The sequence below is a fragment of the Argopecten irradians genome, chromosome 3 (assembly GCF_041381155.1).
Source record: "Argopecten irradians isolate NY chromosome 3, Ai_NY, whole genome shotgun sequence".
In the NCBI taxonomy this organism is placed as follows: Eukaryota; Metazoa; Mollusca; class Bivalvia; order Pectinida; family Pectinidae; genus Argopecten; species Argopecten irradians.
The window spans coordinates 69,322,082-69,339,291 of NC_091136.1; the positions used below are offsets into that span (position 1 = coordinate 69,322,082).

The window sequence follows — 17,210 nt, forward strand, 5'->3', positions numbered from 1 at the left end:
GGTGAACGTGTCCCTTGTTTTAATTCTAGCTTACGTCTACATCTTACTTTACTGTGATTATGTCCTTTATCTAACGGTGAACGTGTCCCTTGTTTTAATTCTAGCTTACGTCTACATCTTACTTTACTGTGATTATGTCCTTTATCTAACGGTGAACGTGTCCCTTGTTTTAATTCTAGCTTACGTCTACATCTTACTTTACTGTGATTATGTCCTTTATCTAACGGTGAACGTGTCCCTTGTTTTAATTCTAGCTTACGTCTACATCTTACTTTACTGTGATTTATGTCCTTTATCTAACGGTGAACGTGTCCCTTGTTTTAATTCTAGCTTACGTCTACATCTTACTTTACTGTGATTATGTCCTTTATCTAACGGTGAACGTGTCCCTTGTTTTAATTCTAGCTTACGTCTACATCTTACTTTACTGTGATTATGTCCTTTATCTAACGGTGAACGTGTCCCTTGTTTTAATTCTAGCTTACGTCTACATCTTACTTTACTGTGATTATGTCCTTTATCTAACGGTGAACGTGTCCCTTGTTTTAATTCTAGCTTACGTCTACATCTTACTTTACTGTGATTATGTCCTTTATCTAACGGTGAACGTGTCCCTTGTTTTAATTCTAGCTTACGTCTACATCTTACTTTACTGTGATTATGTCCTTTATCTAACGGTGAACGTGTCCCTTGTTTTAATTCTAGCTTACGTCTACATCTTACTTTACTGTGATTATGTCCTTTATCTAACGGTGAACGTGTCCCTTGTTTTAATTCTAGCTTACGTCTACATCTTACTTTACTGTGATTATGTCCTTTATCTAACGGTGAACGTGTCCCTTGTTTTAATTCTAGCTTACGTCTACATCTTACTTTACTGTGATTATGTCCTTTATCTAACGGTGAACGTGTCAAAGTCTAGGTACCGAGTAATGTAGCACATTTTGTGATATTGTCTATTCTGGCAGCGTTACACCTCCGACATCTGGGGCCGTGACGAGAATGGCGTAGAGCATGCTGGGTAGAAGGGTCCCGGACTGTAATTATTGGCGAACACACAGCTAGAGGGCGCTTGGTTAGCACTGGTCTGATGGGAGGTGGTGGATGGGATCATCTGATGACCTTCACTCAGCAGTTGTGTCATCATCAGTGTACGTGGTGACAGTGGTGACGTCATTGGGGAAGGTACAGTCGGTGACTCGGGCGGTGATAGAGCAGGTGTTGGGTAGTAAGATGTGTAGAACACTGTTTCCGGTGGAAACGGAAACTGACTTCCATTTGACGATGCTGTCTGTGTATGTGGAAGGTCTGGTAGCTGGTCAAAGATGGAGGGCACTGACGGCAGATAATGTAGGCTGTAAATCAAAACAATATTGTTGTTAATATTGTAGGTAAAATCTTTTACGTGCGTTTAAGTTCCGAGAAATGCAAAACCACATTGCTTTTGTTGACACTGAAACAGCGTGGAATGGGAACGGTGCAAATTTGCTTATCAAGGTTAAGTCAGGAGGTTTATATTCAGTTTTATAACACATGCCAAAACAAGATTTAATTTTGTTTATTTCAATTAACTTATTTAAAGATGCTCCACCGCCGACAAATGGTATTTTTTCTCTATCAAAAACAGGAGAAGACGATTAAGTATTTTTCTTCAGTTACAAAAGTTACTTACTTTACACCATTACCACCATTGAAAAGTTAAAAAAAAAAGATAAAAGATATTAAAAATAATTAATTGCATCCCGAAAAAAAGTCCGTAGCACTATGTTCTATATGGAATGAAGTTCTGACTGCGCATGCACCAAAAGCAAAATAAATCATTTTATATTATTATTTGTCTTAATTAGTCACATATACACACGATCAAACACCAATTATTGTTGAAATGATGAGTGTCATTTATGCTCTGTCGGCGGTGGAGCATCTGATCAAACACCAATTATTGTTGAAATGATGAGTGTCATTTATGCTCTGTCGGCGGGGGGGCATCTTTAAAGATGCTCCACCGCCGACAGAGCATAAATGATATTCATCATTTGTACAATAATTGGTGTTTTATCGTGTATATAATAATCTAATTAACACAAAAAATAATATAAAATAATTTATTTTGCCTTTGGTGCATGCGCAATCATTACTTCATTCCATATAGGATATAGTGGCACGGAATTTTTTCGGGATGCAATTAATTATTTTTCATATTTTTTACTTGAAGTAAAATTAGAAGCTCAAACGTTTCAACGGTGGTAATGGTGTAAAGTTAGTAACTTTTGTAACTGAAGAAAAATACTAAATCGTCTGCTCCTGTTTTTAATAGTGAAAAAATACCACTTGTCTGCGATGGAGCATCTTTAAAAATGCATTTTCGTTTTAAATTGGCAATTAACAGTTGACCTCTTTACTGTCTTCTCGTTACTTACTTGGAGGAGGGTCTGGACCACGCCATATCTCGTCTCCTACTGGGTGGGTATGTAGGCGCTGACAACACGTGGCGCTGTGGGACAAACTTCGGCGGGACGATGCTACCGGAAGCGGAAGTTGCATCCTGGTGAAAGATCTGCTTTCTCATCCATGTCACTTGGCTATCTTTGGACTGGCGCTTGAATTTGGAACGTCTATTCTGGAACCATATCTAAAAATAAAACAAAATCATTTATAAAATATGATATCGATTGATGCAATCTTTGTACTGATTTTGTCTAAGATACACTTGTGTCTTGCCTAAATGACATCAGAATTAATTGGTGGTTGATATTGGTGTTCTGACTTAATGACATTAGAATTAATTGGTGGTTGATATTGGTGTTCTGACTTAATGACATTAGAATTAATTAGTGGTTGATATTGGTGTTCTGACTTAATGACATAAAGAATTAATTGGTGGTTGATATTGGTGTTCTGACTTAATGACATTATAATTAATTGGTGGTTGATATTGGTGTTCTGACTTAATGACATTAGAATTAATTGGTGGTTGATATTGGTGTTCTGACTTACCGACACACGATCGAGACTGACATTCAGCGTCATGGCCAGGTCCTCCATGGTAGCGGTGTCTGGGTAGTGAGAGATCCCGAACTCCCTCTCAAGGCGCTCCAGCTGGTATAATAAAATATTGACAGTCAGTCAAACATACTGGTCGGGTAAGTATTTATAGATTACACGTGTAAAACTGGTCCACTATATATAGTAACATTGACAGTCACACATACTGGTCGGGTGAGTATTTATAGATTACACGTTTAAAACTGGTCCACTATATATAGTAACATTGACAGTCACACATACTGGTCGGGTAAGTATTTATAGATTACACGTGTAAAACTGGTCCACTATATATAGTAACACTGTCAGTCACACATACTGGTCGGGTTATTATTTATAGATTGCACGTGTAAAACTGGTCCACTATATAAAGTAACATTGACAGTCACACATACTGGTCGGGTAAGTATTTATAGATTACACGTGTAAAACTGGTCCACTATATATAGTAACATTGACAGTCACACATACTGGTCGGGTAAGTATTTATAGATTACACGTGTAAAACTGGTCCACTATATATAGTAACATTGACAGTCAGTCACACATACTGGCCGGGTCATTATTTATAGATTGCACGTGTAAAACTGGTCCACTATATATAGTAACATTGACAGTCACACATACTGGTCGGGTGAGTATTTATAGATTACATGTGTAAAACTGGTCCACTATATATAGTAACATTGACAGTCAGACATACTGGTCGGGTAAGTATTTATAGATTACACGTGTAAAAGTGGTCCACTATATATAGTAACATTGACAGTCACACATACTGGTCGGGTAAGTATTGATAGATAACACGTGTAACAAGAGATCCCAGAGGGATCTTGGCGCCCACCAAAGAATGATCTATGTCTGACAATGGAAAGAGGGATCTTTTCACTGCTTTTCAAACATTTAAAAAATACTACATATAAAATTTGACACAGATCGCTTGAGTACTTTCTGAGAAATAGCGGTAACAAACTTCAACGATGAAATCTATGATGGCAGGCAGTTGGCCATCTTGTTGACTAATCAGTCCAAATAGGTACTATGCACAACTGGGGCCCAAAGGGAACCTACGTATGAAATTTGAGAGAGATCCCTTAAGTAATTTCTGAGAAATAGCGGTAATTATCAAAATCCAAGATGGCAGACGCTCAGCCATCTTGTTGACCGATCGGTCCCAAAATGCAATATGTACAACTAGGGTCCTAGGGGAACCTACATATGAAATTTGAGAATGATCCCTTCGGTACTTTCTGAGAAATAGCGATAACAAACTTTAACTATCAAAATCCAAGATGGCTGCCTGGCGGTCATCTTGTTGACCGATCAGTCCCAACACGCTATATGCACAACTAGGGCCCCAGAGGAACCTACATATGAAATTTGAGAATGATCCCTTTGGTACTTTCTGAGAAATAGCAATAACAAACTTTAACTATCAAAATCCAAGCGCAATATGCACAACTAGGGCCCCAGAGGAGCCTACATATGAAATTTGAGAATGATCCCTTCGGTACTTTCTGAGAAATAGCGATAACAAACTTTAACTATCAAAATCCAAGATGACTGCCTGGCGGCCATCTCGTTGACTGATCAGTCCCAAAACGCAATATGCACAACTAGGGCCCTTGAAAAACCTACATATGAAATTTGAGAATGATCCCTTTTATACTTTCCGAGAAATAGCGATAACAAACTTTAACTATCAAAATCCAAGATGGCTGCCTGGCGGCCATCTTGTTGACCGATCAGTCCCAAAATGCTTTATGCACAACTAGGGCCCCAGAGGAACCTACATATGAAATTTGAGAATGAGCCTATTTATACTTTCTGAGAAATAGCGATAACAAACTTTAACTATCAAAATCCAAGATGGCTGCCTGGTGGCCATCTTGTTGACTGATCAGTCCCAAAATGCAATACACACACGTACAACTAGGGCCCCAGAGGAACCTACATATGAAATTTGAGAATGATCCTATTTATACTTTTTGAGAAATAGCGATAACAAACTTTAACTGTCAAAATCCAAGATGGCTGCCTGGCGGTCATCTTGTAGACCGATCAGTCCCAAAATGCAATATGCACAACTAGGGCCCAAGGGGAACCTATATATGGAATTTGAGAATGATCCTATTTATACTTTCTGAGAAATAGCGGTAACAAACTTTAACTATCAAAATCCGCCTAGCGGCCATCTTGTTGACCGATCAGTCCAAAAATGCAGTATGCACAACTAGGGCCCCAGGGGAACTTACATATGAAATTTGAGAATGATCCCTCCAGTACTTTCCGAGAAATAGCGATAACAAGAATTGTTAACGGACGGACGGAGGGACGGACGGAAGGACGGACCACGGACCACGGAAGAAAAGCGATTTGAATAGCCCACAATCTGATGATGGTGAGCTAAAGACTGGTCCACTATATATAGTAACACTGACAGTCAGTCACACATACTGGGCGGGTTAGTATTTATAGATTACACGTGTAAAACTGGTCCACTATATATAGTAACATTGACAGTCACACATACTGGGCGGGTTAGTATTTATAGATTACACGTGTAAAACTGGTCCACTATATATAGTAACATTGACAGTCACACATACTGGTCGGGTAAGTATTTATAGATTACACGTGTAAAACTGGTCCACCATATATAGTAACATTGACAGTCACACATACTGGTCGGGTTAGTATTTATAGATTACATGTGTAATTCTGGTCCACTATATATAGTAACATTGACAGTCACACATACTGGTCGGGTGAGTATTTATAGATTGCGCGTGTAAAACTGGTCCACCATATATAGTAACATTGACAGTCAGTCACCCATACTGGTCGGGTTAGTATTTATAGATTGCAGGTGTAAAAGTGGTCCACTATATATAGTAACACTGACAGTCAGTCACACATACTGGCCGGGTTAGTATTTATAGATTACATGTGTAAAAGTGGTCCACTATATATAGTAACACTGACAGTCAGTCACCCATACTGGCCGGGTTAGTATTTATAGATTGCACGTGTAAAACTGGTCCACTATATATAGTAACATTGACAGTCAGTCACACATACTGGTCGAGTAAGTATTTATAGATTACACGTGTAAAACTGGTCCACTATATATAGTAACATTGACAGTCACACATACTTGTCGGGTAAATATTTATAGATTGCACGTGTAAAACTGGTCCACTATATATAGTAACATTGACAGTCACACATACTGGTCGAGTAGGTATTTGTAGATTACACGTGTAAAACTGGTCCACTACATATAGTAACATTGACAGTCACACATACTGGTCGGGTCATTATTTATAGATTACACGTGTAAAACTGGTCCACTATATATAGTAACATTGACAGTAGCACAAACTGGTCGGGTAAGTATTTATAGATTACACGTGTAAAACTGGTTCACTATATATAGTATCATTGACAGTCACACATACTAGTCGGGTGAGTATTTATAGATTACACGTGTAAAACTGGTCCACTATATATAGTAACATTGACAGTCACACATACTAGTCGGGTGAGTATTTATAGATTACATGTGTAAAACTGGTCCACTGCTTGTCGGGTTGGTATTTATAGTTGTTGCTATTTTGTAAAATCAATCGGGGGGAAACAATTATAATTAGGAGATGGAAAATTATGGTCTTGACGCGGGACCCTTAATGTTTTTCAAGGGCGAAATGCATAAATACGTGTGGGAAAAGGGTATTGCCTTGGCGGACTCTTTACAAAAGTTTAATAAAGAAAAGAAAAAAAACCGGGTAAAATGAACCCAAGAATAAGCTATCGTCTTGATAACACTACAGTCATTTCGTAAAAAAAATCCAATATGACCTTGAAATGAAGCTGATGTTAAAGCTAGTGTTTGTACTAACCTGTGCTGACGTGTACTTAATGCGATTCCGCTGTGAACACTTCCTGTCGGATGGAGCTCCCATGGTCATCTCTGTAAGCAGAAAATAATGTCAAAACTCAAAGGCTATTTTTCTTCAATTGGATGCTAAAACGTTGTTAACACTTACAGTAATGCTTATTAACAATTACGTACGGGTGGACGCCAGAACTGTACTTATAATTTGTGTGTTGCTAAATATAGATAATCAGCTCGCCGCCATCGGGTATTTAGTCCATTAATTACATCCAAAACCGTATGTTGGTTCCAAATTGATAGATAGATCAATTAGTGGTAATATATCAGTACATTGAAGGTACAGACAGGACACTATACTCAGGATACATACATATAAAACATCGTATCATGTGCATTCGTCAATAATTTAATGTGAGTGCGTTGTAAATTTGATAAGTGTTCGTGTCATTTCCTTATTCCTTGTCAATTTCCTTGACCAATCAAGATGAAAGAATTGGGATGTTGAGACCAATCAAGATGAAAGGATTGGGATGTTGAGACCAATCAAGATGAAAGGATTAAGATGTTGTGACCAATCAGGAGGACATACTGGGAATGTTGTGACCAATCAAGATAAAAGGATTAAGATGTTGTGACCAATCAAGAGGAAATGCTGGGAATGTTGTGACCAATCAAGAGGACATGCTGGGAATGTCGTGACCAATCAAGAGGAAATGCTGGGAATGTCGTGACCAATCAAGAGGACATGCTGGGAATGCCGTGACCAATCAAGAGGAAATGCTGGGAATGCCGTGACCAATCAAGAGGAAAGGCTGGAAATGTTGTGACCAATCAAGAGGACATGCTGGAAATGTTGTGACCAATCAAGAGGAAAGGCTGGGAATAACGTGACGAATCAAGAGGAAATGCTGGGAATGACGTGACCAATCAAAAGAAAAGGCTGGAATTGTCGTGACCAATCAAGAGGAAAGGCTGTAATTATAGTGACCAATCAAGAGGAAATTCTGGGAATGGCGTGACCAATCGAGAGAAAAGGCTAGAATGGTCGTGACTTATCAAAAGAAAAGGCTGGGAATGTCGTGACCAATCAAGAGAAAAGGTTGGGAATGGCGTGACAAATCAAGAAGACTTTGTTGTTGCTGCTGTTCTCCACATATATGTCATTTTTCTGTACACACTAACAAACAATATATTGATTTGTGACAAATTACTACCGATATCAATTAGCGTTAGCCAATAATTATACCTATAACGACACCATACATCTTACTCGGCTCCCAAGGCCATCTAGCTAATGCGGAAAGTGAAGAAACACTGTAATCCCATTATATCGACATTCACTGGTCAGCCTTAACATGTCTCGTCATTAGGTCAAATACAGACCATATGGAAAGTGGTAGATATCGAATGTATCCGTAATGGGAAGGTGGTAGATATTGGGTACATCGTGTAATGGGAAGGTGGTAGATATTGGGTACACCCGTAATGGGAAGATGGTAGATATTGGGTACACCCGTAATGGGAAGATGGTAGATATTGGGTACATCCGTAATGGGAAGGTGGTAGATATTGGGTACAACCGTAATGGGAAGATGGTAGATATTGGGTACAGTCGTAATGGGAAGGTGGTAGATATTGGGTTCACCTCGTAATGGGAAGGTGGTAGATATTGGGTTCACCTCGTAATGGGAAGGTGGTAGATATTGGGTTCACCTCGTAATGGGAAGGTGGTAGATATTGGGTACATCCCGTAATGGGAAGGTGGTAGATATTGGGTACACCTCGTAATGGGAAGGTGGTAGATATTGTGTACATCCCGTAATGGTAAGGTGGTAGATATTGGGTACACTCCGTAATGGGAAGATGGTAGATATTGGGTACACCCGTAATGGGAAGGTGTTAGATATTGGGTACACCCGTAATGGGAAGGTGGTAGATATTGGGTACACTCCGTAATGGGAAGGTGGTAGATATTGGGTACACCCCGTAATTGGAAGGTGGTAGATATTGGGTACATCTTGTAATGGTAAGGTGGTAGATATTGGGTACACTCCGTAATGGGAAGGTGGTAGTTTTGGGTACACCTCGTAATGGGAAGGTGGTAGATATTGGGTACATCCCGTAATATGAAGGTGGTAGATATTGGGTACATCCCGTAATAGGAAGGTGGTAGATATTGGGTACACCCCGTAATGGGAAGGTGGTAGATATTGGGTACATCCCGTAATATGAAGGTGGTAGGTATTGGGTACACCCCGTAATGGGAAGGTGGTAGATATTGGGTACACCCCGTAATGGGAAGGTGGTAGATATTGGGTTCACCTCGCAATGGGAAGGTGGAAGATATTGGGTTCACCTCGTAATGGGAAGGTGGTAGATATTGGGTAGATCCCGTAATAGGAAGGTGGTAGATATTGGGTACACCTCGTAATGGGAAGGTGGCAGATATTGGGTACATCCCGTAATGGGAAGGTGGTAGATATTGGGTAGATTCCGTAATAGGAAGGTGGTAGATATTGGGTACATCTTGTAATGGGATGGTGGTAGATATTGGGTACACTCCGTAATGGGAAGGTGGTAGTTTTGGGTACACCTCGTAATGGGAAGGTGGTAGATATTGTGTACATCCCGTAATGGTAAGGTGGTAGATATTGGGTACACTCCATAATGGGAATATGGTAGATATTGGGTACACCCGTAATGGGAAGGTGGTAGATATTGGGTACACCCGTAATGGGAAGGTGGTAGATATTGGGTACACTCCGTAATGGGAAGGTGGTAGATATTGGGTACACCCCGTAATTGGAAGGTGGTAGATATTGGGTACACCCCGTAATAGGAAGGTGGTAGATATTGGGTACATCTTGTAATGGGAAGGTGGTAGATATTGGGTACATCTTGTAATGGGAAGGTGGTAGATATTGGGTACACTCCGTAATGGGAAGGTGGTAGTTTTGGGTACACCTCGTAATGGGAAGGTGGTAGATATTGGGTACATCCCGTAATATGAAGGTGGTAGATATTGGGTACATCCCGTAATAGGAAGGTGGTAGATATTGGGTACACCTCATAATGGGAAGATGGTAGATATTGGGTACATCCCGTAATATGAAGGTGGTAGATATTGGGTACACCTCGTAATGGGAAGGTGGTAGATATTGGGTACACCCCGTAATGGGAAGATGGTAGATATTGGGTTCACCTCGCAATGGGAAGGTGGTAGATATTGGGTTCACCTCGCAATGGGAAGGTGGTAGATATTGGGTTCACCTCGTAATGGGAAGGTGGTAGATATTGGGTAGATCCCGTAATAGGAAGGTGGTAGATATTGGGTACACCTCGTAATGGGCAGGTGGCAGATATTGGGTACATCCCGTAATGGGAAGGTGGTAGATATTGGGTACATTCCGTAATAGGAAGGTGGTAGATAATGGGTACATCTTGTAATGGGATGGTGGTAGATATTGGGTACACCCGTAATGGGAAGGTGGTAGATATTGGGTACACTCCGTAATGGGAAGGTGGTAGATATTGGGTACACTCCGTAATGGGAAGGTGGTAGATATTGGGTACACCCCGTAATTGGAAGGTGGTAGATATTGGGTACACACCCCGTAATAGGAAGGTGGTAGATATTGGGTACATCTTGTAATGGGAAGGTGGTAGATATTGGGTACACTCCGTAATGGGAAGGTGGTAGTTTTGGGTACACCTCGTAATGGGAAGGTGGTAGATATTGGGTACATCCCGTAATACGAAGGTGGTAGATATTGGGTACACCTCGTAATGGGAAGGTGGTAGATATTGGGTAGATTCCGTAATAGGAAGGTGGTAGATATTGGGTACATCCCGTAATGGGAAGGTGGTAGATATTGGGTACATCCCGTAATGGGAAGGTGGTAGATATTGGGTAGATTCCGTAATAGGAAGGTGGTAGATATTGGGTACATCTTGTAATGGGATGGTGGTAGATATTGGGTACACTCCGTAATGGGAAGGTGGTAGTTTTGGGTACACCTCGTAATGGGAAGGTGGTAGATATTGTGTACATCCCGTAATGGTAAGGTGGTAGATATTGGGTACACTCCGTAATGGGAATATGGTAGATATTGGGTACACCCGTAATGGGAAGGTGGTAGATATTGGGTACACCCCGTAATTGGAAGGTGGTAGATATTGGGTACACTCCGTAATGGGAAGGTGGTAGATATTGGGTACACCCCGTAATTGGAAGGTGGTAGATATTGGGTACACCCCGTAATAGGAAGGTGGTAGATATTGGGTACTCCGTAATGGGAAGGTGGTAGATATTGGGTACACTCCGTATTGGGAAGGTGGTAGATATTGGGTACACTCCGTAATGGGAAGGTGGTAGATATTGGGTACACTCCGTAATGGGAAGGTGGTAGATATTCTGTACACTCCGTAATGGGAGGGTGGTAGATATTGGGTACACCTCGTAATGGGAAGGTGGTAGATATTGGGTACACTCCGTAATGGGAGGGTGGTAGATATTGGGTACACCTCGTAATGGGAAGGTGGTAGATATTGGGTACACTCCGTAATGGGAAGGTGGTAGATATTGGGTATACCTCGTAATTGGAAGGTGGTAGATATTGGGTACACCCCCGTAATTGGAAGGTGGTAGATATTGGGTACACCCCGTAATTGGAAGGTGGTAGATATTGGGTACACTCCGTAATGGGAAGGTGGTAGATATTGGGTATACCTCGTAATTGGAAGGTGGTAGATATTGGGTACACCCCGTAATTGGAAGGTGGTAGATATTGGGTACACCCCGTAATTGGAAGGTGGTAGATATTGGGTACACCCCGTAATTGGAAGGTGGTAGATATTGGGTACACCCCGTAATTGGAAGGTGGTAGATATTGGGTACACCCCGTAATTGGAAGGTGGTAGATATTGGGTACACCCCATAATTGGAAGGTGGTAGATATTGGGTACACCCCGTAATTGGAAGGTGGTAGATATTGGGTACACCCCGTAATTGGAAAGTGGTAGATATTGGGTACACCCCGTAATTGGAAGGTGGTAGATATTGGGTACACCCCGTAATTGGAAGGTGGTAGATATTGGGTACACCCCGTAATTGGAAGGTGGTAGATATTGGGTACACCCCGTAATTGGAAGGTGGTAGATATTGGGTACACTCCGTAATGGGAAGGTGGTAGATATTGGGTACACCCCGTAATTGGAAGGTGGTAGATATTGGGTACACCCCATAATTGGAAGGTGGTAGATATTGGGTACACCCCGTAGGTTACCTACGGTGAAACTCTTTTGCGATGGGTTTTGAGTAGGACCAATATTTCACCATTTTCAAAAATATTATTTTACATTGGAATATATGTCCCTTAGAAAGAACAACGTCGTCACTATAATGTTTTTAAAGCTTCCAGACAGATATTAAATATGGAATTAGGTGATCAGTAAATTTATCATAGTTAAGATTAAAAGCATTATTCTTTAATTGACAAAGTATAATATTCATTTTTCTAGGGTTATAATTTAAGAATATAGGAGTAATAAGTAGAGAAGCAGGATTTGTATTACTCAATTTTGTTTTAAATATATTAATGATGGCGCTAAAGTTATATCAGTATCAAGTGAGTTCCAAATTAGCAAGACATCAGGAAAATAGCAATTACTGAAAAGATTTGATGTGAAACAAGGAATATGTACGCTATTAATATATACATATACAAATGAAATCTACATCATAATTATAATTAGGATTTAATGCTTGTGTCTAAATAAGTCACTAACCTACTGTAATGAAAGAGGAATGAATGAGTGTGTGTGAGCAGTTAAATAAAACTAAGATAATATCACTACGGAGAAGATTTGTAAAGGCTGTTATCTGACTCATTTATATGTATGTTAACGAAATAAAATTTGTTGAAATGAAATTAAATCACAAATCTTAACGAATTAACTGACGTTACATCTACAATATGTATTTGTTCTGAAACGACAAACTATTAATTCGCGCATATATATACAAATGTATAAGTATGTATGTATAGGTATATTTTGTGGTAATGTTCTTTAATTTCTTATCATTTCCGTTACAAAAATTGTTAACAAGGATTGTTTTAAACTGGAATCTATTGACTCTCAATTTATACATCCTCAGATAAAACAAAATCAGTAATAATCCAAAATTTACCTTAAGTTGTAAAGATAGATTCACGTCCCTGTTTATTGATATTATTTCAATGTTTGAGATTAACCCGAAAACTGGACAAAGGGCCATAAAAAACATTGCCGATATCTGGTAAAGTTCTCATTCACTTTTCATTTGTTTTATCTAAATCTCTTTTTTTACGACTTTATGATTTGCAATATTATCCCATTAATTAGATAGAAAATAAATAAACTCACCTGTACAATGTAATAAAGTTTGAACTCACCTGTACAATGTAATAAAGTTTGAACTCACCTGTATCGCGAAAAATTTTGTATCGCGATATATCACGATACATCATAAGTGTATTATGATACGTATCATGATATTTTGGTATTATTTTTGTACAATAAGAATTGCATGTTTTTTTCTGTCAATCACCTAAAAATAGTATGAAATAAATGTTTTGTCAATATATCACTTTTATTCTTGTTTTTATCTATGCGAGATAATGTCTGTGTTATTTCCGCTCGATGTTTTGCAAACACTTACTACTGGACGGGACTCAGTAGCTGGCTGATGGCGACGCAAGTGAGTCGTCAGGGTCGTTGTTCCGCCACTACATTTAACGATTGCCGTATACAATCGACATCAAGCAATGTTTTCCTCGCTATTTCTTTCCCCTTTACGTACTATAAGGCCAAAAAGCTGCCATACAACCGCTTTTGCTTGGGATTTTTTATGAGGTTATCATTCGAGCCTATGAAGGCCGCCATTTTGAAACGTTACTAAGCACAAGATCAATCATAATCTACATATAATAACATCCCAAAAATCCATCTTAACCTATACATTTGTCTGAAATGTTGTTAAAATATATATTTTAGTTTTGATTTTTATTCAAATTCTCATTTTAAAAATATTTCCCGTCAAAAATGAAATTTTCACGGAAATATACGGAAAATCCCCGAATGATTCCGAGTGAACCGATACGACTAAATCGTACCGCGATACGTATCGTTTTCAAAATGAACCTGGATATATCGGTATACCGATAATACCGCGCACCACTATTGAACTCACCTGTACAATGTAATAAAGTTTGAACTCACCTGTACAATGTAATAAAGTTTGAACTCACCTGTACAATGTAATAAAGTTTGAACTCACCTGTACAATGTAATAAAGTTTGAACTCACCTGTACAATGTAATAAAGTTTGAACTCACCTGTACAATGTAATAAAGTTTGAACTCACCTGTACAATGTAATAAAGTTTGAACTCACCTGTACAATGTAATAAAGTTTGAACTCACCTGTACAATGTAATAAAGTTTGAACTCACCTGTACAATGTATGTCGTGTGTAGAATTCCTAGGAACACAGATAAATTCCTCTGACAACTCGACGGTGTGGTGGTTTCACGAGAAATGGTTAAATGTTATAATTGCATTCAACTTTTCCACATTTTGCGTTCCCGTAATTAAATTCACAAAAACAACCCCATTCCGCTGTAAAAAGGTTTTCTTTTTCATGTTTACCGCATGGGTACTTAGGTGTTGTTTTAGCAGGCTTCCTTACCGGGTGGGATGGGGCAGGTAGTGATAACTATTAACACACAAGCCCGCCCTACCCCGGGACGAGCACCTAAAACAACAAGATCCTGGTCAATGGTCATTAGGGTGGTGTATATAAGGACACACATCTAAGGGGCCCCGCGCCCCGATCCACGTGGTGTTGTTTTAGGGAACGCGTCTTAATCCCACAGCTGGATTAGCTCGAGCCTTTGATCTTATTTACACACAGTGATTAAAGAGGACTTTAATCACCCGACCTTGTCATTATTATTTTTTATATGTGACGGTTTGTTTATATATATCTTACAAATGTTTCAGGCAAAAAAATAATAATTAATGTGTACACTAGGCATTCATCTTACCAACTACAACAAAAATAAAGGTGTATACATGTATTTAAAAAAATGTATTAGGGCCGTTATTTGTTATACGATGTATCTATTTAAATTTGTTTTCAAAAGAATCAGGAAACAGACTAAGCCAACATAAGTCTTATCCTCATATGATCAGAGCGAACTAAAATAATGCCACAATTACATTCACTTTAGAAATCGTATTAATGTTATTCAGACCATATTTATACTGGAATCACTAAATTCTGGTGACATAGAGTTATTTGTAGAGATTAATTAATTTCATTCTATTTAAAAACTTCGACCACAGGAACCGAAAAACCTTGACGTTGAGGTGAGTGTAAATTTTTGCAAAATTCATGTAAAATGAATTATTTCCAAATGACCAAAACTCTGCATTGGTAATCCATTAAATACCCAATTGAATATACGATCGAGTTATAACCACCACATACGATACTTATATGTATGACACCTATAGAATGTGATAACTTGTGTAAAAGTATTTGTATCTAAATTCTGTTTTAGGTTGACGTAGAGTTCCTACATTCAATGTGAAGATTTCCTCATCGGAGACCTTCGCGTCGATGATCAGAGACATCGGATTTTTGCCACTCCACAGCAGCTACAGACATTAAAGCATGCAGCATGCACGTAGACTTTTTTGTGATGGAACCTTCAAAATCACACCCGAGCTCGAGTCTTTTGTGCAGATAGCTACAAGCAGGTCCCGCTCGTGTTCTGCTTAATGTCACGCAGAGAGACATCTGATTATGTTGCGGTAAGTAAATTTGACGGTAAAACTTTCAATAAAAAATCTAAAACCAAGAGAATAAAATTACAAATAAAAAATTGTAAATGTACCTGACCGTCGTTGAAGAGAAATGATAACGTTAAATTGTACATATATCTTGTATCTGTACATGATATCATAATCTGTTTTTTTTTCCCAGATTTTTTAACGACTAGTGGAAGTTATTGACGGCGACCTTGCTGTCGTTGCCGACTTTGAGAAAGGTCATCTGAAAAAAATTGTACAGATACGGAAGAAATCATTGATGATTAAATAATGATATTTGGAACAGGCAACAAAACGTACAGATAATGGATAAGTTAACATATACTTTGTATTAACACACTATATACATTTTTTTTATTAAAATTAGTCATTGTATGAGCCTTTCTTAGTTTGGTACAGGACCTTGGGAATTAGTCAGAGTATGAAACTTTGTTAGTCTGGAACAGGGCCCTGGGAATCAGTCAGTGTAGGAACTTTAGTTAGTCTGGTACACGGACCTGGGAATTAGTCAGTGTGTTAAAACATTTCTTAGTCTGGTTCAGGGCGAATTAGTCAGTGTATCATTAAATATCAAGTCTGACACAGGGACCTGGAAATTAGTCATTGTATGAGCCTTTCTTAGTCTGGTACAGGGCCTGGGAATTAGTCAGTGTATGAACCTTTGTTAGTCTGGTACAGGGCCTTGGGAATTAGTCAGTGTATGAAACTTTGTTAGTCTGGTACAGAGCCTTGGGAATTAGTCAGTGTATGAACCTTTGTTAGTCTGGTACAGGGCCCTGGGAATTAGTCAGTGTATGAACCTTTGTTAGTCTGGTACAGAGCCTTGGGAATTAGTCAGTGTATGAACCTTTGTTAGTCTGGTACAGGGCCCTGGGAATTAGTCAGTGTGTGAACCTTTGTTAGTCTGGTACAGAGCCTTGGGAATTAGTCAGTGTATGAACCTTTGTTAGTCTGGTACAGGGCCCTGGGAATTAGTCAGTGTATGAACCTTTGTTAGTCTGGTACAGGGCCCTGGGAATTAGTCAGTGTATGAACCTTTGTTAGTCTGGTACAGGGCCCTGGGAATTAGTCAGTGTATGAACCTTTGTTAGTCTGGTACAGGGCCTTGGAATTAGTCAGTGTATGAACCTTTGTTAGTCTGGTACAGGGCCCTGGGAATTAGTCAGTGTATGAACCTTTGTTAGTCTGGTACAGGGCCCTGGGAATTAGTCAGTGTATGAACCTTTGTTAGTCTGGTACAGGGACCTGGGAATTAGTCAGTGTATGAACCTTTGTTAGTCTGGTACAGGGACCTGGAAATTAGTCAGTGTATGAACCTTTGTTAGTCTGGTACAGAGCCCTGGGAATTAGTCAGTGTATGAACCTTTGTTAGTCTGGTACAGGGCCCTGGG

The 17,210-nt window shown here is 39.3% G+C and overlaps 1 protein-coding gene across 2 annotated transcripts; it reads right to left on the bottom strand.

Annotated features, from left to right (window-relative positions):
- Positions 1-918: 918 nt before the first annotated feature.
- Positions 919-14,789, bottom strand: LOC138319432 (paired box protein Pax-6-like). Of its 2 annotated transcripts, none has more exons than XM_069262592.1 (5): positions 14,436-14,789; positions 6,948-7,018; positions 2,998-3,099; positions 2,421-2,632; positions 919-1,355 (listed from the first exon to the last, which is right to left on the bottom strand). In XM_069262592.1, the coding sequence occupies exons 2-5, from the start codon at positions 7,014-7,016 to the stop codon at positions 971-973; spliced, it is 768 nt and encodes a 255-aa protein (XP_069118693.1). In that variant the 5' UTR covers positions 7,017-7,018; positions 14,436-14,789; the 3' UTR covers positions 919-970. The 2 variants fall into 2 exon arrangements, with proteins under 2 accessions (XP_069118693.1, XP_069118692.1); XM_069262591.1 differs by lacking the exon at positions 14,436-14,789 and adding an exon at positions 13,644-14,158.
- Between the last annotated feature and the right edge of the window lie 2,421 nt (positions 14,790-17,210).